At 42.4% G+C, this 27703-nt stretch overlaps 1 protein-coding gene across 3 annotated transcripts; it reads left to right on the top strand.

The window, feature by feature from the left end:
- On the top strand, nucleotides 1-27703 carry GXYLT2 (glucoside xylosyltransferase 2). Of its 3 annotated transcripts, XM_063123416.1 has the most exons (8): nucleotides 1-346; nucleotides 15148-15340; nucleotides 15606-15737; nucleotides 21412-21663; nucleotides 23606-23729; nucleotides 24805-24977; nucleotides 26033-26098; nucleotides 27151-27703. In XM_063123416.1, the coding sequence occupies exons 1-8, from the start codon at nucleotides 30-32 to the stop codon at nucleotides 27202-27204; spliced, it is 1311 nt and encodes a 436-aa protein (XP_062979486.1). In that variant the 5' UTR covers nucleotides 1-29; the 3' UTR covers nucleotides 27205-27703. The 3 variants fall into 3 exon arrangements, with proteins under 3 accessions (XP_062979486.1, XP_062979487.1, XP_062979485.1); XM_063123417.1 differs by lacking the exon at nucleotides 26033-26098; XM_063123415.1 differs by lacking the exon at nucleotides 27151-27703 and having other exon boundaries at nucleotides 26033-26500.

Raw genomic sequence — 27703 nt, 5'->3', positions numbered from 1 at the left:
CTGAGGCTGTTGCCGCTGCCCGGCGCACAATGAAACTCTACTGCAAAGTGGTGGCCCTCGCGCTCTGCCTGGGGACGCTGCTCTTGCTCTACCTCTTCGTGGGCAGCGCGGACGACGACGACGAGCCGCCTTTGAAAGTGGCGGTCAAGGGAAGCCGCTCCTCGGCGCCTGGCGGGGACCTGGTGGCCCAGGCACACTTCCGAGCCGTCCCGGCTGCGGAGCCAGAGGAGGAAGGGGCAGCTCAGGTTTCCAAGAGGGAGAAGCAGCAGCAGCAGCAGCAGCAGCCACGTCTCCACAAAAAGACAGGCAAACGAAGCGCGGCCAAAGGGAAGTTTGCAAGCGTTAGGTAAAGCTTCCTTCCTTCGGCGTGGAGTTGCCCCCCCCCTTTCGTTTCTGGTTTGCGTTGCGTCTTGAATGCCGATCGCGAATGAGTAATGAACGGTGTTGGGCTGTTGTTGTTTTAATTGGGAGGGTGGAATGGGGTGTGTCTTCTTCAAAGATTGGGGGTCCTCTTGTACCCTGATCCCCATCTCATTGGCGTGGAAGGAAACAGCTCTTCACTGGTCTAACCACCCTTCCGACTCAGCGTGTTTTGCCTCGTGGTAGCCCTGCGCCCCAATCCTAACAGAAGGAGAAAGAATTCCATGAAAATTTACTTGCTTGCAACGGGAATTACTTTGAAGAAGTTTGAGGGTTATAGCCTTGGGCTAATCTTTACAGGGTACGGATTAGCACATAGCCCTTGTGTGTATTCCACAACATCTGAAAGAGATGCATCTCTCTCTCTCTCTCTCTCTCTCTCTCTCTCTCTCTCTCTCTCACACACACACACACACACACACACACACACACACACACACACACACACACACACCTCAGAGAGAGAGAGAGAGAGAGAGAACACTTTGGGGTCCCGGGCAGTGGAAAATGTGTTTCTCTTTCACATTACATAGTAGTACCTACTGAATTTGCAATTCTTTTAGAGCTGTTTTTCACTTGACTCAGGTTTGGATAACCGAGTACTTGTGTGCCACTCACAACCGGTACAGAGTGCCTTCCACTGTAGGATCATACCTGAGTAAAAATCGTCAAGTGAGAACCCTTAGAGATCCACTAGATGACACCTTAGCCTGCTTTTTTAAACCATTTACTGAAGTGGGTAACATAAATGATCAATCTATAATATGAGAAGCATACATCCTTTCCAGAAAGTTTGTCAGAATGAACAGCTGAAGTCATCCTCCGTTTAATTCATTTTGTGAAATGTTTGTGCCCTTTCCTCCTCAGGTTGCTTTTCTCCTGGGCAGAAAAGCTTCTGGAATAGTGTTGTGGGAGGAAAGAATATTGAGATTTCCTAACTCAGTGTCTTTCCCTTAATTTTATGGGTTTCCAGATCCATTTACATCTCTTTTCTTGCTTTTGATCCAAGTGAATGGATTGATAGCTCTTTTAAGATAAGCTTGAGGCAGAATTTTAAATAGATTAAAAATAATATTCTCCTTGACTGACTTTTCTTTTGAAATAGTCATGGCTAAGTTTATGAAGGCAATGTTAGATGCAAGAACACTCTGACTTAATGAGATATTTGAGATTTTTCAACAAGCATGTTGAAAACAGACTTTACAAAAAATGGAATTAAAACCAAACAAAGTAGTGTTGTCTACAATACAGTGAAAATGTTTGGAGGTAACAATGCAGCATCCCTATTTCTGTACCCCTGAGGTCCAATCTTGACGAGATACAGAAGATCCATATTTGGGATCTCTTGTCTCTTTAATTTTTCTTAAGAATTGATGGGGTGAAGGGCACTTTGGATCAGGACATTAGTTCTTGGGGGAGGGGGTATTGTCCCCATGAAAATTGGACCCACATCCCCGAAGATGCTCTTTGTCCCGTTAGGGGAAACGTACTTTGAGAGTCCCATTTTCTTGCACAGATAAAAGATGTGTGAGCAAAGCTCATCTTTGTGAAAGAGAGGTCAGCCTTGAAAAACACTTACTGAATTTGTTGTAAACCAGCCTTCCCAACCCAGGGCTCTCCAGGTGTATTGGACTACAACTCCCACCATCTCCAGCCAACATGGATGATGGGAGTTACAGTCCAACACAACTGGGGGCACCTTGTTGGGGAAGACTGTTCTAAACAATGCTACTGATTAAGTTGCAGTGACAATTTAGAGTAGATCTGTCAACACTAACAACTAAATTTCTGCTGTCTTCTCTCCCCACCCCCTGCCCAAACACACTAGTGTGTCAAAATGAAAACAGAACGTCATGACAGGTGTGCGCCTTTACTGATGCTTGTAGAATAATATGAAGCTGAATAATTAACTGAACAGTCAACATGCCTTTAATTTAGACATTAATTAGAGCTTTTTATAAAATTGCAATTAGAAAAACATACTGCAGTTTATGCCTGTTATGCTACTTTTTTTAAAAAAAATACGGTGTAACTGAAATGCAAGAAAATAATAGGCTTTTAATTCAGGGAAGTATAGTTAATTGCTCTGTGGTTTCTCGGGGTTGGAAAACTGCTCTCCCATCCCCTTTCTAGCTCAGTGTGACCTCATCTATCAAATAAACTCTGTGTGCCTTTGATTCATGATTTCACAGAGATGTTCTGAATGAAAGACTGCCCCATTCTCCAAGATCGTATTCTTTACCCTATTAAAGCGGCTGGTTTCTTACCAGCATTGTATCTGATTGAGAGCAAGGGATGTTTACTGTGGCCAGGCGTGGATCATGGACTGAATTCAAATGGGTGCATTAAGACAGGATTATTTTCCATTAGCAACTGTACCTCCTGAAGTCATTTTTCTTCAGAGCATATCTCTTAGATTATCATGGACGCTTTAGGCAGTGCCGAATGAATGCAGTGCTAACATGGTAAAAACTCTCTGGGAAATGGGAAGTGAGGGGAACAATCCTATACTTTAGTTATGCTGGCGGAGGGAGCAATAGCAGCCTTCACCACCCTGAAGCCCTCTGGATGTTTTGGACATCTACTTCCATCACTTCCAGCCAGTATGGCCAATGGCTACAGCACACTTGCCATCCCAATGACAGGCAGTTATGCAACAGGTAATGGTGTTCCTGACATGCACCTGCTATCCTGCTGTTTGTTGAACAACTGTTCACTGCACAGAAGCCCTGCTGCAGTGATGACTCCATGCATGTGTCTTTCTCTTTCAGGGTCTCTTTCAGGAGTGCAAAAGATGTGGGATCCTATTCCTCCTATTCTTCCTGATGGGGCTTGAACTCCCATCTCCATTTTTCCAATCCTGTGCCCTATGGAATGAACCACTTGACAGTGTGTAGTTCTGGCTTCCCTTGTTGCCTATCCCAGTTGTTCCTTCCCCTGCTTGGCCAAGTCTCCCCACCCCTCAATAGATCCTGAACCCTCGCCCAGAGGAAGGCTATAGGACTGCCTTCACCCATATCAGCCTGCCCCCATTTTAAGATCGGCTAGAGAGGCCCTTCTCACTTGCCCACCTGCGAGAGCAGTTAGGTGAGTGACCACATTTAAGTGGGCCTTCTCTGCAGTGGCCCCACACTTCTGGAATAACTTGCCATCAGGGGGTGGGGTTGCCATGCTCCATCATCCATCATTGCAAGCTTCTAAGATGGCCAGAAAACATATTATTTTACTCTGTCCTGCTACTGATTGCTGTTGTTGCTGTATTCATTTTTGTTGTTTTTATTGTAGTTTTTATTGTGTTCTCACAGTTTTATTGTGTTTTTATCGCTTTTCATAATGTATTGGTTTTATATGTTCTATTGTTGCAGGTCACCTTGGGAGGGCTTCTGCCCTGAAAGGCAGCCAAGAAATATTTTAAACAAACAAATAAAAGTATAGGTGCTCTCTGCAGGCCTCCTCTCAAGGGAGCTGTTTGGATACTGTGTTGCATACCTTCTCCTGCAGTCCCTTTGTGTACTGTGATCAGAAGCAGGTCTTGTACGCAGGATGTGGTATAAGGGGTATTGAACTTCTGTGTACAGAGATGCCTACAAATCCTGTTTCTGGCATCTTTCTTGCCCACCAATCTGAATGGCTTTAAAAGGGGGTTGGATAAATTCCTGGAGGCTAAGGCTATCAATGGCTACTAGCCCTGATGGTTGTGCTATCTCCAGGATTCGAGGCAGTAAGCCTGTGTGCACCAGTTGCTGGGGAACATGGGTGGGAGGGTGCTGTTGCACCATGTACTGCCTGTTCATCCCTGGCCGATGCCTGATTGGCCACTGTGTGGACAGAGTGCTGGACTAGGTGGACCCTTAGTCTGATCCAGCATGGCTCTTCTTATGTTCTTATGCCACACACAATGGGAAGTGCTGTGGTACAATTATATCTGGCAGGTTGTGTGTTGTGGTGCAGTGGGAGGACATAATGGTGTTTTCCCTATCAGCGTGAGTGGATAGGCTCCTCCCAAGTCCCGCTGACATGGAGATACTAAGTTGTGGAGATAGTATGGCATCTCCACAACTTCACCACATCACCTCCATGTGTTCCCTGCAACCTCTCTACAACTATGCCATGTCATCTCTGCAACACTGCCACACCGGCCATAGTAGATGGGCACTGGTGGTGTTGCCATGGACGCTGATGGTGTGGCTGTTACTGCTCCTTTCTGTGCTTTTGGAGCAGTGTGTTTCCCCCTTCTATTCTGACCTGGGCAAGTGTAGGATATGGTGGATGTTGCATCAGTGTAGTGGTGGCCTATCTCACCCTGGAGTATTGGAGTATAGGATTCCACTGCGAGTCTCCCATTTAAATGAATATAAATTATCTGATGTTCTGAAATTTTATTTTATCTGGGTCTTATTTATTTCCCCTAAGTTACATCTTACAAAGTCTGGGTTGGCAGGCACTGTTTATCATTGGAGACAGCGTCAGAATAAAGAAGCAGGGATACAGAGTTTTCAGCTATCCATCTTCTTATACTTTGATAGTTTTTGCCCAAATCTACATGGAAGAGGAGTACAATCTTCCAAAGTTCCACTGATTAAAGTGTGGATAATGCTGGAGAGAATAAATCTATCCTTAAGTATTTACATATTATATCAAGTAAGCATTCATATATAATACTGTGAGGTTGAGAAGGGAGGGGTTGTAGCTCTGTGGTAGAGCATGTGCTTTGCATACAGAAAGTTGATCTATGGCATCCCCAGGCTGGGCATGAAAATCTCCTGCCTAAACCCCAGAGAACCACTTCAAGTCAGTCTCAACAATACTGGGCTAGATGGACCGAAGACTCAGTATAAGGCATATTGGTTTTTAGCGGAGGTCAGAACTTTGGGTCCCCTGAATGCTAAGGCTCTGGGCCACCATACCAATTCAAGCAATGATTACACAGTTGCATACTGAGATGTAACAGCGAGTTTGTGTTTATCACTTTGCCCTTCCTGCAAGTCCTTGCACCTGTCCTGTGACTTCTTTTCTTTTCTTTTTTTACGAATTGGCAAAGTGACTAGTTCTTGGCTGATAGATCCTTGGCATTGACAGATCATTCATGTTTAGCCTGGAGAACAGAAGATTGAGGGGAGTGTCACACAAAGGAGGGCCAGGATCTCTTCTCGATCATCCTAGAGTGCAGGACACGGAATAATGGGCTCAAGTTACGGGAAGCTGGATTCTGGCTGGACTGCCTTACTGTTAGAACAGTATGACAATGGAACCAATTACCTAGGGAGGTTGTGGTCTCTTCCACGCTAGAAGCATTCAAGAGGCAGCTGGACAACCATCTGTCAGGGATGGTTTAAGGTAGATTCCTGCATTGAGTGGGGAGTTGGATTCCATGGCTTCATAGGACCCTTCCAACTCTACTAGTCTATGATTAGTATGCTTACAAATGCAGCCTAACTATAAATATATTTACTTGGAAGCAGACCCATTTAGGTTGCAGTCCTATGCACACTTCAGAATAATATAATACCCTGTTAATGTTATGGGACTTATTTCTGAGACTTATCTTGCTTATCTAGTACCCTATCCATCAGAACACTTACGCTGAGCACAGGTACCTGGTGTTGCATTCAAGTGATGGATTTGGAGTTCTGCTAGTAGGCTGCCCACTCCATTGCTTAGCGGACTTCCTTACTGAGCTAGCAGAGGTGGTCTCAGATCTAGTGTTGGGGTGTTCAGGCTATTAGTTTTGGAGAGGTTCAATATTCATGTTGATACTCCTCTTTTTGTACTGCTGCCGTGGCCCAGTACATCTTGGATCTCATAGATATAGCAGGTCATGTGCTGGATTTGGTGTTCTATTGAGTTTGGGGATAGGACTGGGCAGGATGTAGAGGGGATTAAAGTTACCCCTTTGTCACATACAGACTGATACCTGGCTGAGATTTGGATTTTAATTGTTGCTGTGTCCTGCAGAGCTGGTTGACTGACTTGTTTGGTTTGCCACCTACTGTTGAGTCCAGCTAGTTTCCAAACTGCACTTGAGGATGTACCAGTCGATGCTTTTAACTATCCTGTTGAAATCTTGGTTGATCTCTGGAATGGAGAGCTGACCCAAATGATTTGAAACGATAGCTCCTAGACAGCCTTTTCTGCTGATTGTTGTTAGTGAAGCAGCACGGATGACAGTGAGAATGCAGGTGAAGAAGAACGTGGGATGAATCTGACCTAACATGGACTAGAACTCATTTAGGGTCTGCTCAGTGGCAGCGAAGGTGGTAAAGCAATATTCTGTCTCTGTTCCCATTACACAAGCTCAGTGTTGCCAGATGAACTTTCTGAGTAGTTCAGGATTGATAGGAATAGAGTGAAGTTTATCTGATTCTCTTGGCAAGTGAAATGGTTGCATCATGCTTGGTCTTTTGCCACAGAGTGTGCACTGAAGCAATCACCCTAAGATACTGGCAGCAGTGAGACAGTGAGAATACAGGTGAAGAAGAACGTGGGATGAATCTGAGATAACATGGACTAGAGCTCATTTAGGGTCTGCTCAGAGAAGACCTCCCCCTGGTCATCACCCACCTCACCTCTGATGGCAGAGCTATCTGCTTTAGACATTATATTAACTCTCATAAAATACTCCTCCATTTCTAAAATAAGTATCCTTCAAGATAAATGTGCTTTCTCTGAGGAAGTAGCTCAGCCCAGATTGAAAGGGGAAAGTAGCTGTCACCCAGTCGTAGAGCACATGGACTGCATGCAGAAGGTCCCAGGTTCAATTCCTTGCATCTCCAGTTAATAAAGGATCTTGTGTAGCAGGGCTGGGTAAATCCCTGAAGAGCTGCTGCCAGTGTGGCACTGAGCTAGATGGATCTTTTGTTTGACTTGGTATAAGGTAACCTCATATGTCTCCGTGGCACTTCTGAACAATAATTACACATAGTAATCAAAGGGAACAGACATACATAGTGTGGAGACAGGCACCAATGATCTCTATATGTTCTTTCTGGCTGAACATGGTGTGTGGGTAGAGTAACACATTTTTGTAAACTGCCCAGAGAGCTCTGGCTGTTGGGCGGTATAAAAATGCAATAAATAAATAAATGCCCTTTTTCCCGGAAACTCTCCAGACATTTTGGAGAAATTTGGAAGATATGCAGTACAGCTGGGCCTTCATGTCTCTGTTTTGTTGAGGTGGTTTAGCGGATGTACGGCTTTGGTTAAATCTATTCCATCAGTGTTTTGTAAATTGTCAGGCGTCTTTCATTCTGTTGGAATTGATGGAACTGATTTTTTTTGTAACCAAAATTTCGTTCTACATGTGCTAAAATGTGAAAAACCAGACCATGGAATCCACATGACTTGGAAAAAGCAGGTCCACTGTGGAATCTGCAGGTTGGATTCACAGAAAGCCGATCTCATTTGTATAAACGGCAGATTTCTCCGACATCCCTAGTATTACATTGTTGGGATGAGATATACCTGGTCACTACGTTCAACATCTAAGGTCCTCCTCCAGGTGCCTACTCCGAGAGAGGCTCAGAGTGTGGCAACGAGGGACAGGGCCTTTTCGGTGGTGGCCCCCAGACTATAGAATGATCTCCCTGACAAGGCTTGCCTGGCGCCAACGCTGCTATCTTTCCGGCGCCAGGTTAAGACTTTCCTCTTTGCCCAGGCATATGGCAGCACATCTTAATCACCCACATGTTTATTTTTAACGGTTTTTAATGCTTTATGTATGTATGTTCTGCGTTTTAGAATTTTAAATTTTGTATACTCGTTTTTATCTCAATTTTAGAATTTCTGTAAACTGCCCAGAGAGCCCTGGCTATGGGGGTGATATATAAATGTAATAAATAAATAAATAAATAAATAAATGTTGGCAAGCCTGGTTGAGTGATGTGTTGGCTGCCTGTGGTGCACGTTTTGTAGAAAGCTGGGTTGTGGCTGTAGCTATTTTGCTGGGTTGCACACCTCATTCTGTATTCCTTTTATTTTATAATTTCTGGGTTCCAGCTTAATATGGTTGCTGCACAGTCAGGTCTTCTATTAATGTATCATCCTGTGCTCTGTTGTGGCTCGTGTGAATTGATTTCAGATTCTTAAAAGGCAGTAAATGTATGCAGTTACTACCTGCCTGTACTAAAGGGGGAAATGCCTTGTAAGTTACTGCAATTCTTCGTCAGAAAAAAGAAGCAATTTATGTGTTGGTACATAAACCAAATTAAGAGCAAGGGTGGAAGGGGGCAGTTGTTGTTTTGACTGAAGCTCCTTGTGGTTCAGAACGTTGTTTTTGCAATGTGCTTTTATGATCTTTCTGCGCCTAGCACTGGCAACGTGCACCTTGCAAAAATAAATGGGGTGAGGGAGAGACTGTGCGCTGGCATATGAGATCCTCTGTGGGGGAATTCCAGGGAATCCCCCTCTAGCCCACTCAACCCTGACACCAGCTATGTCCAGTGCCAAGAAAGACAGCTTTGTTGGTGCTGACAAAGGCAGCTTTGTAGAACACTGAGCAGTGGGTAAAACAGCTTGTCTTTTCTTCTCTCTCTCTTTATCTCTCCAGATCATCCTCTCTTTGCCCCCTTTCCACCATTCTTCTCTGTCCATCACCCTCTGTTTTTCCTTCTCTCTCCTGGAGTCTACTATCTCTTCTCTCCTGCTATGTCAATCCCAACCCCACTCCATGTTAAGTATATGAAAAGAAATACTTGCTTAGTCATTAAAATTGTGTGTGTATGGCTATCTCAGGGTTAAACAGAGAAAGTATCTGTGGGCAATTACCTTGAGATAGAGGCTGTTCTGGGAACCTTGCCAAGATTCTAAGTTAGCCTCATCACAGCTGTATGTAATGTAGATAAGAATTGTGTAAGATGTGTATATATTTTCTCACTTTGTAAAATGGAACTGATCACTGCTTATTGATCACTGCTCTATGATCACTGCTCTCTGTGTATGCCTCAGTGTGCTGATCTGAACTGAACTGCACAGAAGCCTGAAGGAAATAAACCAGCTCTGCTGTGTAAGACCTGCGTGATGTGTGTTTGTTTCTGAGCACAAACAGAGTTCCAGAGAGAGAAAAGTTCTGGCACAATAACCCAACAAAGGTTATGGGCCCAGTCTAGCCTAGACCAGCCTACGCCAGCCTAACCCAGGCAGAAGAACCAGAACTTGATGGGAATGGTGCAGTATCAGAACCAGAACCAGGAGTCTGCTAAAACAGAAAACTGTTGATGAAGGAAGACATCAAGCTAAAGCCAGTGCTGCAAAGTGAGGAAAAATCTCAGTCGGCTGACTCTGAGGAGGACTCTGAGCAGGAGGACGGTGAGATACCAATTCCTAAAGCAGAGGGAATGGCAGGAGCTAATATGTCTGGTTTGCATCAATTGTTAGAAAAGCTGAATGACTCTAACTATGCATTATGGTCTTACAAAATGCAAATGTATCTGATTCAGGCTGAACTGTGGTATGTAGTCACAGAGGATCCACCAGATAGAGCAGATCCACAGAATGCTAAATGGTTTAAGGACGATGCAAAAGCAATGGCAGTTATTGCATTAGCTGTGGAAGACTCTCAAATTTCCTTCATTCAGTTTTTGAATACATCAAAAGAGTGCTGGAATGCGCTACAAGCTGTATATCAAAGAGAAACAGCGGGCAGTAAAGTAATTCTAACCCGGAAACTGTATGGAATGAAGCTGAAACCAGGGGAGTCTATGTCAAACCATTTGAAAAGCATGAGAGAAATCTTCAATCAACTCAGGGCACGAGGGATGGAGTTTACAACTATACACCAAGTCTATGTGATTTTGTCAAGTCTTGATTCATCGTACGACGCGGTTGTCACCATGATGGAAAGTCAAGAGGAGAAAAATTTAACCCTTGAGTATGTAGCTGGAAAACTACTGGAAACCTATGAAAGAAGACAAGCTTCAAAACAACAGAGCCTTAAACATCCTGTGGCTGAATTTCAACAAAGCCATAAATCTTCTGATGTGGTGGCTGCATTAAAGGCAAGGAAATGCTTTAACTGTGGTTCCACAGAACACTTAAGGCGGGATTGCAACAAGAAGAAGAAGAAGCTGTTGACAGCAAAGTGGAGAGGAGAAAGCAACATGAATGAAGCTGAATCAACAAAGAAGTGTCTTCTAGCAAGAGTCAAAGAGACAATGAATCCTTGGTTTTTGGACTCTGGGGCTTCAATAAGTATGGCAAAAGACAAACTTTCATTTGTAACCTTGGAAGCTTCTACTTCAGAGCAAAAGTGTGTTACTCTTGCAAATGGAACAAAAATCCAGATTTGTGGTGTGGGTAATGTATATTTTGATTGTCTGGGAGTTGAACTACAAAGTGTTTTATATGTACCAGAATTAGAAACAAACCTTCTAAGTGTGTTTCAGTTAACAGAAATGGGGTATGAGGTTTGTTTTACTGAAGAAAATTGTACTATAAAACATGGAAACAAGGTGTGTGTGCAGGGAATAATGAAAGAATCTTTGTATGTGATTAATACCTGTACAGAAAATGAAGTTGTAGCCAGCAAAGTCACAACAAAAACAATAGCCAATTGCAAACCACACCAAGAGTGTATCCATTTAATTCATAAAAGGTTTGGTCATGCTAACTATAAAACAATTTCTAAGATTCCAGAATTGTGTGAAGGGGTGAAAATCAAACCATGTTCTAACTATGTAGAATGTAAGGTATGCAGTGAAACCAAGTGTCATAAGTCAAACATTCCAAAACACAGTGAGAGAACAACAAAAAGAATTTTTGAATTAATTCATGCAGATCTTGCAGGTCCTTTTGAGACAAGTCAAGGAGGAAACAGATTTTTCTTGTCTATTGTTGATGATTACAGTAGATTTGGATTTGTGTATGTGTTAAAACAGAAGAGTGAAACTTTTGGAAAGTTTAAAGCCTTTGTTAAGTGGAGTAAAAATAGATTTAAAGAACCTATAGCTAATCTAAGAACGGACCGGGGAGGTGAATTTCTCAGCAACCAATTTAAAAAATTCCTCAGTGATGAGGGTATACAACATGACCTTACTGCTCCATATTCACCATTTCAAAATGGAGTTGCAGAAAGGAAAAACAGAACCTTGCAGAACATGTTAAGAGCTCTATTGAAAGAGTCAGGATTGTCTAACCTGTTCTGGGCAGAAGCTTTGTCCACCTCAAATTATTTGTTAAACAGGCTTTACCACTCTGTACATGAAAAAACTCCATATGAAATGTTTTACAAAAGAAAACCTAGAGTGTCACATATAAGGGTTTTTGGAAGTAAATGTTTTGCTCATATTCAGAAAGAAAACAGACCAGGAAAGCTAGCTCAAAGAGGTTTGGAATGTAAACTGTTAGGATATGATACACAAACAAAAGGCTATCGTTTGTGGTCTCCATATCACAAAAGTGTAATTGTGAGCAGAGATGTAGTTTTTCATGAACAAATGCAGGAAACAAAACAGTATGTAAGTTTGCCTGTAGAACAGAAAGCTGTAGAAACAGAAGAAATTCCTGAACAATCTCAGCAAGAGAGGGATGGGGAAGAAACTGTAGAGGAGGAAACTATGCCTGTAACTATGCCAAGACGATCAGAAAGGGAACGCAAAGCTCCAATTCGTTATTCAGATGAATACCAAAGCAAACAGGTTTCTCATAGAGCTTTACTAATAGCCTATGAACCTACTTCATTTGAGGAAATTCAGGAGATGGAACCTACAGAAGCTCAGGGCTGGCATGAAGCAATGTCAGAGGAAATCAGAGCAATGGAAAAAAATGAAACGTGGGAGCTAGTACCTTTACCTGAAGGTCGTAAAGCCATTAACAGTAAATGGGTATTCAAAGTAAAACAAAATGAGGAAGGACAGGTGGAACGTTCAATGGTAAAACACAAAGAGATGCTTTTAAAGCTGGGTCTCAGATTGTAACACAATTTAAACAACATGCGCAAGAGGAGGACTGTTAAGTATATGAAAAGAAATACTTGCTTAGTCATTAAAATTGTGTGTGTATGGCTATCTCAGGGTTAAACAGAGAAAGTATCTGTGGGCAATTACCTTGAGATAGAGGCTGTTCTGGGAACCTTGCCAAGATTCTAAGTTAGCCTCATCACAGCTGTATGTAATGTAGATAAGAATTGTGTAAGATGTGTATATATTTTCTCACTTTGTAAAATGGAACTGATCACTGCTTATTGATCACTGCTCTATGATCACTGCTCTCTGTGTATGCCTCAGTGTGCTGATCTGAACTGAACTGCACAGAAGCCTGAAGGAAATAAACCAGCTCTGCTGTGTAAGACCTGCGTGATGTGTGTTTGTTTCTGAGCACAAACAGAGTTCCAGAGAGAGAAAAGTTCTGGCACAATAACCCAACACTCCAGCCTTTCTTTCCCATCCTCTTTTACAACCCAATCTTCTTTACGCACCCTTTTTTCTTTCACACACATGGTTGTAGTGTGAATCAGCCCCAGTGCTTTCTCCTCTTGCTTGTTCAGAAGAAGCAGACCGCTACAACTCCTGGCCCCAGCAATCCTTCGGTGCTGAAGCTGTCTCTTATGGCAAACTCTGCGGCACCAGAGTTCCTCCTCGTGAGCTGTAACAGTGTGTGACAGGGCCAGAGAGATATACTCCCATGCTGGGTGCCCTATCATCTGAAGTATGGTCTCCCTATGTGGGGTTTACATACTGGCAGTCGTGTGCTGTTATTGGGTTTTGAGTTATACCAGGAACCAAATTCAGGTGGCCACGTCACCTTCCCTGGCACCCGCTCCCCTTTCCTTGGACCACCAGTCCTTTCGTGGTTTCCCAGTCTTCGTGCAGTTTGTTCTCTGTTCCGAAAGGTTGAAATGCCTCTCCAAAGGCTTCCTTACTGGAAGTAAGAGCTTTAGAATAAAATATTCCGGTATTTTTGGCCCACACCCGTTTACCTTGAGTCCCACTCACCACTGGAACGTGGTCCCTGAGAGCTTCTCCAAAATGGAATCTGGTCCTTGGGCTGAAAGAGATTCAACACTCCTGAGTTACATCATATGCTGATGTGGGTGGAATGGCCATTCATACAGTGGTGGCTATTTTTTTTTTAATGTTTTCTCCTCCCATTGAAGTTAGTGCTGGGGGTAGCTAGGCTTCCACTGAATCCTATTTATTTATTTATTTATTTATTTATTGCATTTCTATACTGCCCAATAGCCGGAGCTCTCTGGTCGGTTCACAAAAATTCCTAGTCTCCCCTGGCTTCATCCTATTGCTCCACAGGCGGCGTATCTTCAGTATAGGATTGTGCCATCAAGTTTACATACATATACATCCCCAGAAATTAGCAACTCCAACAAAATGAACGCTTCCAGGAATCCAGTGTTAGATGCCAACTTTGAGAATTCAAGATCATACGTAAAACTGGTGCTCCTCGTTAAGGGCTATATTTGTGACAGAAAACATTCTGGCTTCAACGTAAGAAATACAGCTGGGTTGTTTTTTTTTACCTGTTTCGATTGGAGCTCATGGCCAAGAGCCCATGTCAAAACGTTCATTTTCTGTGTACTGCTTGATTTAGTGATGCAATTAAGAATAAGCACAGAAGAAGTAGACAAAAAGCAGAGCAGTAAGCAAGGGGAAAGAGCACAATCCATGCAAGGAGCCAATTATACACTTTAATAATTCAGTGGGGTTTGCACTAATTGGCCAGAAAGTAAATACTATTTGCATAAATGTAGTGTGCCATCATTTATTCACTGCAGAAACTGAGTTTTAATTAAGACAAAAGCCTTCGGATTTTTAAGCAATTAATGAAATATATTGCATTGCAGAACCAAGAACTAGTGTCCCTTAAGGCACAAGTAGATTTATGTTGCAATATAGAGCAGCTGCTATTATGGACCTTATTTTAGGCTTTGGAAGGGGGCGGAGAAGCCCTGTTCTGTTTACGTTGAAGTGTCCCAGTCCTAGGACTGTTTGTATTTTTGCACCAAGGAAGCCACGATTCTGTACTGAGAATCGTTTGTTCAAATTAATGGCATTGTTTTGTGTAAACAGTTCCTGTGTGCATATCTACTCTTTGAATTTCTAAAAAACATTGAATTGAACAAGTTGTGTAAGTCAGGAGGCAGAGAGATAATAGAGGGTGTATGGAGGGGAGGCAAAACATCTGGAGAGCTACAAGTCCCATCATTCCTAGACTGCAAGGCCACTGGTGAGGGATGATGGGAGTTGTATGCCAAAACCATCTGGAAGGCCACAAGTTGCCCATTCTGGAAGGGAAGTATGACTAAAAGCTGTGAAAGAAGTATCATGGTAGATAACTGCCCTCTGAACAGTGAGGCCTTTGGTTTACAGTTGGGATACGCATTTCTGTAGTCGGGAAAGCTGCTGACAAGACGCGGGAGTAATTTGTGTCTTTGGCCGGCCTATGCTCCCAGCAACCTCTGAAACCACCCAGCCTTTATTTGGACAGCCATGCCTGTATTTCTGAATCTTCCGCTTTAATTGCTATTTAAACATAAGGCTAAAACTGAACTATATGAAATTTGCTCTGTGTAAGGAAACAATTGTGATGCCAGAAGATGATTGAGGAAGGTGATGGCACCTGAAATTTGAGGCAATTGGGTAACATGATGGAAATAACCCTGGCACACTCTTCTCATCCCTATAGCATTGTACTCCTTTAATGTCAAGTCTCCAAAAAAGAAAAACACACACATTCAAGTGCATATGTTGTAGTTACTGATGTTGTTGTTGATGTTATTAGGAGACCGAAGGACCAGAAGCATTCTACCCTCCAGCTCTCCGCTCCACAATGGATGCATCTGGCGGTGGTAGCGTGTGGTGACCGACTGGAAGAAACACTCATCATGCTGAAATCAGCAGTTCTCTTTAGCTACAGGAAGCTCAAATTTCACATCTTCGCTGAGGATTCCCTGAAGTCTGAATTTGAGAAGAAAGTGAGTCCCCTTTGGTAATTTCTTTTTTTAAAAAAGCACACACAACTAAACTAAGATCTTTCGATTATAAGCCTGCAGACATACTTAGAAATGCTCCGACACTCACAAGTTAATGAGCAGATAAACTCTTTCAAGTAGTAAATTCTCAATAAAGCTCAGTCTGGATAAGGGCTTTGCTTTAATTTGCTTGACTCTGTAGCAGTAGTGTTTCCATAAACTGCCTCCCTGGGAGTCTAATCCCCACTTTCCTCATTGTGCTTTACAGTTACAGGAATGGCCTCCCTCGTACACAAAGAAGTTTGAATATCATGTCTACCCCATCGCCTTTTCCGTAGGAAATGCTCAGGAATGGAAAAAATTATTCAAGCCATGCGCTGCCCAGCGTCTCTTTCTTCCGGTAAGGCACCACAGACTTCCATAAGCAGAGCCTAAAGAACGTGATCACAGATTATTGTATTGGCCTTATACAAAAATGGATATGGTCCTTTTATTTGCAGAGCTGTCATGTGGCTCCTCCTTCTGACCCTCCCTTTTTTCCAAAAACCAACAAGATGGCAGTCTCAGTGGTGGTGTTTTGTCTTGTAAGTTGGGTAGCAGAGAAAAAACAAGACCTGCTGCTGTGCCCCTTCCTCCCAACCAGTTATTGAATAGCAAAACGCAGGAGTTACTGGGCAGTGTCCAATACTATCCATATGCCAATGGGACCCACCACTAGTGCAATGGGAACAGGTCAGCAGGGTCACAGAAGGAAGCAATAGATTAAATCAGCCTTTCCTAACCTAGGTGCACTCTAGATGTGTTTGGATGACAACTCCCATCATCCCCAGCCAACATGCCAGGGCACCAAGTTGGGGGTTGCTGTATTAGAACAGGTTTCTTCCTGTTCTTAATCTGTTTGAGCGAATTTGTTAGTCTCATGAGCATACTTCAAGGCAGAACAAAGATGAGCTGGGTGGATAAGCATCATTTTTATACTCTCAATTATATAGTTATTTTGACTGCAGCTTCCTGGAGGTAGCAGGTCTTTGCTCTAGTCTAGAGTTTTTCCAACACTACTACTATTTTAAAAAATATCAGGCTCTGACTAGTGGAAGTTTAACTTAACTGACAGTGCAATCTTATACATGTCTACTCAAAAGTAAGTCTCATTGAATTAATGGAGCTTATTCCTAGGTAAGTAGGTATAGGATTGCATCCTAAGCCTCTGAATCTTATTCATGGGCAGATATTCCAACATGGTATTTGAAGTATCAAGTTTGTTGGGGCAGCTGTATTCATGAGGCTTGCCAGAAGTTGCAAAGAACATTGTGATAAAGTTATGAATTGACTCCTTCACTGCAAAATCTGGAAGTGGAGCTTTGTGAGACACACTACCTGTGATGTTGTAGATTGCGCCAGTTGTTCTCAGGATGTACCTCAAGGAAACAAGCTCAGGCACATACACTATAGGGGCGACCTTCTCCAGCCAGACGCTCTCCAGATGTTTTGGACTTGTACTTCTATCAGCCCCAGCCATCATAGCCAATGGTCAGGAATCCTGGGAGTTATATTCCTAAACATCTGGAGGCTACCAGATTGGGGAAGGATGCTATAGGGCAAACAGTACTATAACATTGTCGTTCTTCAGCTAGATAACATTTTCCTTGAAGAACTATGGCATCAAATGGTCATTTCAGCCCATATCATTACCAGCTAGACTTGACACCTGTTCCTTATTTCAAGAAACCATTCCTTAGATAGTACTAACATGTTGTGTTCCTTTTCAATTAAGAATCACCCCAGTTAGTTCTCTCTCTTCCACCCCAGCTGCCCATTATACTTTTAATAAATTATTGTTTATTATATTGGGTGGATTAAAAATATGATATAGTAATATTGTCAATTTCTTATACCCTCCTAACACAATGTGGATCTTATTATGGAGCCCTTCAAGTGACAGCCCCGTTCTTTTCTTTAAAGCATTTTTGCCCTTCTGCTTAGTCAAAAGGCTTCCAGAGCTGCTCTCATAAAATCAATAAAGGCAGTTCAGACCCACAGTCTAAACATCTAAAAGGCATGACAGAAACGAGGAGAGGGGGGTGGGGAAGGAAGGGTGGGTGGGTGGAAGCAAACTCAGGAAACAATGGTTAAAGTTGAATACTAGTCCTTATAATGACAATCTGGAATGGAATCTGCTAGGAAGAGGAGGAGTCTCATGAAGCTGGTCTTTCAGCTGAGCTGATAGAGTGGCTCCACTCCTCATCTCCCCCTGCTGCAGCTTGATGGAATTACCAGCCCATAGTCATAGTACAGAAAGATGAGAGGGAATCCTGTTCAGGGATGTCTTTTAAATGACAAACAGCAATCTGTCTCAAATTGGTTTCCAGCGCCTGGAGTAAAAGCATGTCCATGTGCTTTTAATAGCTTCCTGACCTAGAGTTGTGCCTATCCCTCATCCCTGCAGCACAGTCACAAAGGGAAATCACACCTATTAAGCATCAACGCTCTGTTAAAGTCACTAGAGCTTCCCTTTTGATCAGGAGCGAGGAACTCTTATCACAAGATTATATAAGCATTAGCAGAATACAAGCATTTTAAAGAGTTTCTTAGTTCAGACTTCAGCTGGACCACATTTTGATTAACAGAGTACAGCTCAAGGAAGAGTGCGGCCTAATAGATCCATACCGACACTTCTCTCCCTAAATGCCCAGCCTCAAAGGGAAGTGTGGTGTTAATCCAAGACAATTCTGCTGGCCTCAGGGTTTGATTCATTTTATGTGGGGGTGGGAAGTTGGCGTTGAATGGGGGGGCGTTTTCATGATAAATGGCACTCATTACTTCTCTGTGAACATCCTCGATTCCACTGCAATGAATATATATGAATTGGAGAGACTGGGAATTAATCCATGGGAAATAATAAAGGAAAAAAATGGAAGAAGGGTAATGTAAAGTCAGATGTTTTAGGCAAAAGTGCCACATTTGTCATAAATGGAGTAAAGAACAATTTCTTAAGTGGAAATATTCTGCAGAAAAGATGTCTATATGGAACAGTAGCCTTTTCCACCAATGAGTAGTCCTAAAAGCCACAAGTAAAGCAAACACACACAAAACAAATGCCACCCCATGTTCATTAAAAAAAATTATTTTAGGGATATTTGCAAATTTTCTTGAGAATAGGTTGTATCAAAGAATACTTTATTATGCAATCCAGACTAACTTCCAAGAAAACAGATATGAATTAATGGCTTATTTCATTTATGAGGTTTTTTAAAAAATTGTTAGCTCAGACAATACAATAATTGCCCAAACAAGGAAGTGCTGTATTATATTTGAGATTCACGTATTGAGATCTTAATAACAAATGATTCAGATTTGGCATTCAAGATTTATTTTCTCTGCTAAATATGTCCTGTGGCATAGAAAATCTTTTATGGCCAATTTAAAGGTGTACGTGGTTTTAAGGGTGACATTTGTATCCTTCCAGTCCTGATTATCTTCCAAGGGATCAGGGCCATACATGGGATTACGTGTCTGTCCTTCCCCTCTGCTCCCAGTCAAAGGACTGGAAATTTGGGGGAGAATGGGGGACTTGAACAAGGCCTAGTGAACTTTGCAGCAGAGTGGTAATTTCTACCTGGATTTCGCACACTTGAGCTAGTGTTTGGCTCTCTAATAATAGAATAATCTATGGAAGAAGGCAAACAAAGGGAGAGATTTATTTCTGACAATAGAAGGAAAGTAAATTAGAAAAGAGGCACTCAGCTACAATTGAAGAAATACTGAGACCAACTCATGTGACTTTTATGAAATTACTGGAATTATGAATGGATACATACATAATCAGATGGCCACAAGAGGGCACACTGTGAATAAGAATGGACTGGCTACTCCCCTTTGATATATTGACACTGAGATAACTAGTTAGCCAACCACGGAAATCCATCTGGCATTACAATTTTGTCCAACAGTTCAAAAGTGAACAGACTGGGGAAGGGGTCCAGTTCAATCACAGATCTGTGTATGCAGTACTTCAAGGATCTTAGGATGCAATCCTATGTATGTTTAGATAGAGAAAAAGGTCCTAGCAGTGCTGGCTGGGGAATGCTGGGAGTTGTAGGACTTTTTCCAGGCTAAACATGCATATGATTGCACGAAAGACTTTGGAGAGCCATTCGCAGTTGGAGTAGATGGCCATAGACTAGATGGACCAAAGGTCTGAATTGATATAAGGCAGTAAGCCTATATACACTAGTTGCTCAGGAACATGGGTGGGAGGGTGCTGTTGCACCGTGTCCTGTTTGTGGGTTCTGAGTTGACAGCTGTTTGGCCACTATGTGAACAGAGTGCTGGACTAGATGGACCATTGGTCTGATCCAGCATGGTTCTTCTTAAGTTCTTATATTGATCATGGTATCATTTTGCTCATTCTTGTTGCTGTACATATCAAATTACGTACAATCTCCTGAATGGACATGTATTAGGATCTTTAACCAAAGGTTTTGGATGTGCTGCACCAGGAATTGGGATACCCAGGTTATGGTGGGGAAAAGCAAGGCGACAACAGTATTTAGAGTAATCCAATATTGCTTTATTAACTGATCCTGCAGATAGACAAGAGAGAGAGAGAGAGAGAGCACCAGCGAGAGAAGACTCAGACTAAGAGAAGGATCATTACATTGCAGATAACACTGTTACCTATTCCTACATACAGGGGATAGAAGGCGGATTGTCCATACGGGTATGCTGTGTCCTGGAAGTTCATCTTGAGAACTGGGAATGAGTATGTGGCTGGTCCTTAGTTAACTGGTTGCAATACATTATCTATAAAACATCCAGGGAAATGACAGTGATGAGAGACGAGGGTAGATCGTAAGTACAGATCTTAAACCAAACAGAAACTCCTTGAACTCCCTAAGATGGTGCAAAGGTCAACTGTGTTGGCCAATAGGAAGCGCAAGAGCTTTCTTGCTTTTTTTGATGAGGAATGATGCAAGGCCAGGACACAAATTAACTTAGAGGCAAATAGAAGTACTAAGTATTCCAAACCTAAGATTCGTTTTTAAAACCTTAGTTTTAGGGAGGGGTCTTCCTTAATATCAAAGGGAAAAGTAAAGGACTTTCCCATTTGATTCCTGCCGTGGGTGTTTAGTTGGTTATAGGAGTTGCTCCCAACAGTATGTTCCCACTGCTGGTCTTGTGCTTCAGCAATTTGCTTTTTAAAAATCTATTTTTATTGTTTATAAAAATTTTACTAATACAACTTAAGTTTAATGATGTGATTCTCTTTTGGTTTTATTCATATTACTTGGTAGCTATGTTTTGGAAGTTTCTTTAAAAAAATCTCTGAAAGACATGGTATAAATATTATAAATAAGAACATACATTCTTCTCAGCACCTCCTCACCCCCGCCACTCATCCTCTTAGACTCCATGACCTTAGCTAGAAGGGACAAAATCCCAGGGCATTCACATGACACACAGGGGATCCCGGGATCAGGGAGGGATGATCCCTCCCTTGCCCCAGGATCTCACTCTACCCTTTGAGCCCGGTTTTGTGTGGCCAGGTGTCACGGTTTGTCCTTGCAAGGAGCCGGGACCCGTGCACAGGGTGCAGAGCTCCTCAGGATCACTGCGCCCATCGGAGGTGGGGTGGGGTGCGCAGGGAAAATACTTTTGTTTTAAAAAAACACCTTACCTTTTGTGCACGAGCGCTTGTGCGTATCTTTCCCTATAATAAAAAAACCCAAAATGGCGGGTGCGTATAAACAGGCCGCGTGCACTGCGTATAAACAGAGGGGGGATCTCGTGATAAAAACATCATGAGATCTTCACCCCTCCGTCGCGCAATAATAGTTAGGTCTAGCTAAGGCCCATAACATGGTAAACTTTTCACTTTTTCAGGTAGACTCTGATGTACTTATACGGCACATTTCTTTACATAATAGAAGGTTAGGTCAAAGGTTATGCTGTTTTGTGTCTTGTAAGTATACACAGGGTAAATGAGTTCTTGGCCTGTAATTGTTCTGCTTTGGTCTATATTGTGTTGTGTTTTCCTTTCCCCTTTCTATTCCAACTCCTGGCCATCTCCAAAGATGATTTTAAAAGACGTGGATTCCCTTCTGTATGTGGACACAGATGTCTTGTTCTTGAGACCCATTGATGACATCTGGAGCTTTCTGAGAGCGTTCAATTCCACGCAGCTGGCTGCAATGGCACCAGAACATGAAATACCAAAGATTGGCTGGTACAGTCGGTTTGCTCGCCACCCATATTATGGAATGACTGGAGTCAATTCTGGGGTCATGCTAATGAATTTAACCCGTATAAGAAATACCCAGTTCAAGGTAAGTTTTGTTTTTTGTTTTTATTTTCGGAAATAAACACCTTTCTCATCCCATCAGCCCAGGATTAGGTTTCACTCGTTTCTGGATGCTCTTATAAAGTGTCCTTGGTCCAAACAGGTTTAGCTCATTTTTATACAGATGAGATTCGCACATCAAATAAAGCAACCTGGACAATTGTCTTCTGAGGAATGTGTATTGACCACCAGAATCAGTCACTTCTTCCCAGAGTAGCATAGCTAAGGAATAGTTTACTTGGGCTGACTGGGTGTTGTGTGAAAGGATCGTCATTATGGTACCACAGGAAGGTGGTACCACACTAGGACATCATCAGGGTAGCCTTTGTCTGGCAGCATTTTGATGGTGATATGTTTCACATCTCTCTGCTCACCTGATTAGGCAAAACAACAATGTATTCTCAAGTCCCAGGACCTTATGTGTCTTCAGATATTATTCATAGATTCCCTCCCCCATCCCCCGAAAAAACACCCTTCTCCAGAAGCTCCAAATTTGATCACAGCACTAAGAATTGTATGGCTCAGATGATTCCTGTACATAGGAAGCTGCCTTAGACCAGGTCAGAATGTTTGTTCGTCTTGTTCAGTACTGTCTGCTCTGACTGGCAGCAGCTTTCCAGGGTCTCACCTACCTGAGTCTTTTAACTGGAGAGGCCAGAGAGTAAACCTGCGACCTTCAGGCAAAGCATGTACTCTTCCACTGAGCTATGTTCCTTTTTTCCAGGTGGGGTCAGGTGAAGCACAGCCAGGACAAATTCTGTCAGGAAGGGTTGGAGCCTGATGGACTTTGACAGTTCAGGAGCAGAGTTTAGCAGGCTAGGGAGGAGGAACGGCCAAGGTAGAACTAGCAAGTCTGGAGTGGATCAGGCCAGAACCAGGCAGAACTTTGTCCAGGTTGGACTATTTGTCCATCTAGTCTAGTAGTGTCTGCTCTGACTGGCAGCAGCTTTCCAGGGCCTCATTCTGAAGTCTTCCCCAACCCCTGCTACCTAGTCCTTTTAGCTGGAGAAAGCAGGGTTTAAACCTGTGACCTTCTGCATTCAAAACCCGTGCTTGACCACTGAGCTGTGGTCTCTTCCTAGGAAACTATTAAAGCTTTCATGAAACCCAAGAGGCTGACTAGAGGTTATTTTGGGACAGCTGCTGAGCCTCTCCCCCCCTCCCTCTTTTTTTTTTTTTAAATGACCCAGTGTGGGGCCAGAGTTCTTATTTAGGAAGTGGCATCATGAATGGAGAAAAATAAAAGGGAGTGAAAGTGATGGCATGCAAATATTTAAATAAATAAGAGGAGTAAGTAGGTGTGTTACATTCAATTTGTTACTGCATTTTAAATCTCTGCATTGCTGCTAGGATTTATTTTGGTTTGTACTTTTATGCTGTAGTTTTAAATATCTACATTTTATATTGTATATAAAATGATGTAGTTTTATTATGTATTTTGTGGTTTTAATTGTTGTAAACTGCCCAGAGAGCTTCAGCTTTGGGCAAATAAACAAGCACACAAGCAAGCTGTGTCACGGTATGTATGCAAATGTAGATGCAAATTGGGTGCACACTAAAAGGAGGCTAGATTAAACCATGCTTCTGGACATCCTTGAATTTGGCAGTCTTAAGTGGTCAGCCAAATACGTAGTCACTTGAATGTTCAGCTGGTTGTGCAGAATCACCCTATCTGGAAAGAGAAGTTTCACGCAAACAACCTGCACAACTTTCCTTCATAGGTTCCTTGTGTAGGTGTGCTGATCCTGAGCCACCAGCTGAACATAGAAATGACCACAGGGCCATCTTGTCCAAAGCAGCTCTTCCTTTTTGTACTCATTGGTTCTAAGAACCCAGCAGGGCTTCTTAGACCACTGTTTTGCTTTCCTCCTGCTGTGATTTCTACTAGTGCTACTTTTTTAAAAAAATCATTTATCCCTGTCTTTCAGAACAGCATGATACCAGCAGGCTTGACATGGGAAGAGATGCTGTACCCTTTATACCAAAAGTATAAAAACTACATTACATGGGGAGACCAGGACTTGCTCAATATTATTTTTTACTTTAATCCAGGTACATGATGCACAAACTCTATATGTATATATTATAGACATATGTGTATATATTATAATATATTCTGTTTTTGTTTGAATATTTGATACAGAGAGAGTGGTATGTAGACTTTCCTCACCTTGTGCACGCCCCCTACCCGATTTTTGAATCTTCTACCTGGACTGCCAAACTAAAGATGATAACAGATGGTCACTTGATGTATGATTTCACCACTTAAAATTGTTCTGCACAATAGATGTAACCATGTGGGGAGCTGTTAGCTCTCACATCACTGGATCCCACTGACAAAGGATTACCATGCCTTTACACAGAAGCAGAGGGCATTTTAATGCTCATTTTTCTATGTTGCTAGAGCTACAGTATGCTGCCTGAGTCTGATTAGAGACTTAGTACAAAACATCTGGAGGAACTCAAGTTGAGGAAGGCTGGTTCAGGAAACAAACGCAGAGCATTAGCCATGGCTTAAGGTGACCATATAGAAAGGAGGACAGGGCTCCTGTATCTTTAACAGTTGCATAGAAAAGGGAATTTCAGCAGGTGTCATTTTTATGCATGCAGTACCTGCTGAAATTCCCTCTTCATCACAACAGTTAAAGCTGCAGGAGCTATACTAGAGTGACCAGATTTAAAAGAGAGCAGGGCACCTGCAGCTTTAACTGGTGTGACAAAGAGGAAACTTCACCAGGTTCCCCATATATACAAATGACACCTGCTGAAATTTCCTTTTCAATACAACTGTTAAAGATACAGGAGCCCTGTCCTCCTTTTCATATGGTCGTCGTACCATGGTTTGAAGGTGGCCTTTCCCTAAACCATTTATTTGAAAACTGCCAATTCCGATAACCCTTCTGTTCCTCCTCACCCCAAAGTCATAACCCCAAATCATGTAACCAAAAAGAATTATTGGAATTAAATGTACGCATATCTGTTCCTAATTTCTTCTTTTTACACATTTCTCATATTTGCGGGTTTTGTACAAAATTATAGATACCTCTTACTGGTTGGTAATTTCTTTGTGCTGTGTAAAGTCATTTCCCCCCCTCTGCACTTCCCCCTCTCAAATTGGGTTTTCTAGAATGTCTCTACCTGTTTCCTTGTCAATGGAACTACCGGCCAGATCACTGCATGTACGGAAGTAACTGTAAAGGTGCAGAGGAAGAAGGCATTTCTATTCTCCATGGGAACAGGGGCGTCTACCATGATGATAAGCAGCCTACTTTTAAAGCACTATATGAAGTGATACGTGATGTAAGTACTGCGGTGCCAGAGAGCAAAGTCTTATATGGTGTTATAATGTGATATTGTGCATCTAGTTACATTACATTTATATCCATTTTTCTTCCAAGGAGCTCAAAGTATACGTGGTCTTTTATCCTCACAACCTTTTAAGATCACAACAACCCTTTAAAGTAGGATAGGCTGAAAGATAGTGACTGGCTTAAGTTTACCCAGTCAGTTTCATGGCAGAGTGGGCATTTGAATCTGGGTCTCCCTGTTTCTGCAGGGAGACATTCCAACTGCATTGGCCATCAAAGTCTTTGGGAACATTCTAGCTGTAGTACAGCCCAGTAGCCTGACAAGCCCCAACTTGTTGGCCCAGGTTCACAACAGAACAGCCCAAACTCAGTTCAGTATCTGCAGCAGCGGCAGCTTGCTTGAGATGGTGCCATTCTGCCCTAGCATTTAAATACTGCTTTTTGCAGACGGAAAGGAGGAATAAGTGTTGCAATGTATTGAAAGTCATCGTTAGAGTGGGGAGAGAAAATTAGACTTAGGTTGATGACGAGAGAGGGGTCATAATTTGGTGGCCGAGTGCATGTTTTGTGTATATAAGACCTGTATAGAGATGAGAAAGCCCAGAAAAAGCTCAAGAACACCAACACCAACATCCCCAAAATTGGGGAAATGCACCAAACAAAGTGCCTGGGGGGAAAAGGTGGGTGTTTTTTTCCAACTTTTCTGAGTTTCTTTTCCTCAGGCCTCCACATCTCCAATCTAGTGTCTCAGATAGTGAACTAGGTAAAGACCCTTGCCTCTAATCCAGGAGAGGCCCTATTGGCCAGACCATTCTGGGCTAGATGGAAGTGGTGTGATTCCAATTAGGAGAAACTAACTCTGCGTAGAATCTGGCTGCATAAGGGACAAGCACAATATTGACATTGGTTTACCTCTGTATGGTACAAATGTGATTGTGTAAAACTGGAAGGTTCAACATTTTAAAAAAATGGATTGCTGTTTTTAAAGGAATGCAATAATAAATATGACGGATGTTGTCTGTCTTTTTTATCCATTTTCCTCTTTAGTTTTCCTTTGAAGACAATCTCTTCCAATCAATGTACTACCCTCTGCAGTCAAAATTCCTCGATACAGTACACACTTTATGTGGGCGAATCCCACAAGTTTTTCTGAAACAAATTGAGAGAACTGTGAAGAAGGCATATGAAAGTCGGGTGATTGTCAACATTGGAGCCAACTTCAGATTATAATCAGAGCAATATCTTTTGATTGGTTTTCATCTTTTTATCCAGCCCTCTTGAGGCTTAACTAAAGGGAATATGACTGTTTTACGCTGCAATCCTATATGCATTTAGCTGGGAGTAAGCCACATTGAACTCATTAGCACTTACTTTTGTGTAGACATAGGATTAAGCAAAGTTACCAAGGTTTTCTTGTTTTTGTCTTGTCTAACGATGTGCACAAAGTTAATGGGCAGTATCCGATACTGCCTCTGAGCTCCTGCTCATTCTGTTCTGCTAGCAGGACCCACTACTACCAGAACTCTTCCTAAAGCATCCCAAAAACTAATGGAAACACTTATTTCCAGATCAAGACAGGTTAGCAGAGCTATCTTTTGCAAGCTTTGCTAACCGGCCCCTTTCTGGAAACAAGCATTTGCACTCATTTATGGTTGCTTTATGAACCACATTCTCCCTCTTGTGTTAGCAGTGGATCCCAATGGCAGCATAGGTTACTGCCTCATGGGTGTGATGATAATGCAAATGGATATGGGTGAATATGTTAAGAATTTCCTTGGAAGCTCTCAGAATTCTTTGGAAATTATTATTAAAGGTAATTTGACTCTTCTCTTGTTTGGTGAATACAAGGCCGTGAGTCTGGAAAACTCCCATTGAAATAAAGAGCCTTTCAGAATGAAGAGGAGAGAGATGAATTTCATACATTAGGCAATTATTTTTAAGTTTCATTCATTCAGGAAAATGAATGGCTTGAAGTGAATAGTGAGCAGAGAGAGAGATCTGAATTTTGTTGTGTAATTGTGTGAGAAGACCACTACGTATCATTTGTACTTGAAAATAACGGTGCTGAGTATGCTTACAGGGGTCACTTAAATTTTAAACGGCAGAAGAGGAAAATCCCTAACTTTTCCTCTTAATGCACTCTCATTGCTCTGTTTACTTCCCAGATGTTAATAGCATGTTGGATCTTGGAACTAGTATCTGGAGAAGTGCCCATGTGATTCAAATATTGGTAAGCTAGCAGATTGGCACTCTAGCCAGCCACAGAAAAGTGGTTCACAGTGGAAGTAGTAGTGCTCTAGTACTGTTAATTGAGCATTAATTAGGATCTGTGTATAGGCTACTTGTTTTGAGACACTGAGGGGAATTCATCATGATTGCAGTAGGCTCTCAATCTTCTCTGTGGTAACAGGGAAGGGATGCTCCTGCTTCTGCTGCTGTACGAGCGCACTTAGGAGATTGCACTTTGAGGGCACAATCCACCTAGAACTTCTCTGCAAGTCCTATTGAAAGGAATGGAAACTGCATGAGATATAGACCTGATTGACATGTAACACAACTTAAAGGGTTAACAATGCATGAATTGGTGGGGCCATGTAGGGGTGAGCACACTGCCTCCTGCTTACGCATTCCTTTTCCGTTGCATCACTTGCCCAAATAACCCAAGAAGGCCCCATTCCTTGGCTGTTAGTTTTGATGTCCGAACCCAGCACTCTGCAT

This window comes from Elgaria multicarinata, chromosome 3 (assembly GCF_023053635.1).
Source record: "Elgaria multicarinata webbii isolate HBS135686 ecotype San Diego chromosome 3, rElgMul1.1.pri, whole genome shotgun sequence".
Classification (NCBI taxonomy): domain Eukaryota; kingdom Metazoa; phylum Chordata; class Lepidosauria; order Squamata; family Anguidae; genus Elgaria; species Elgaria multicarinata.
This window is presented reverse-complemented; position numbering and strand designations above follow the sequence as displayed.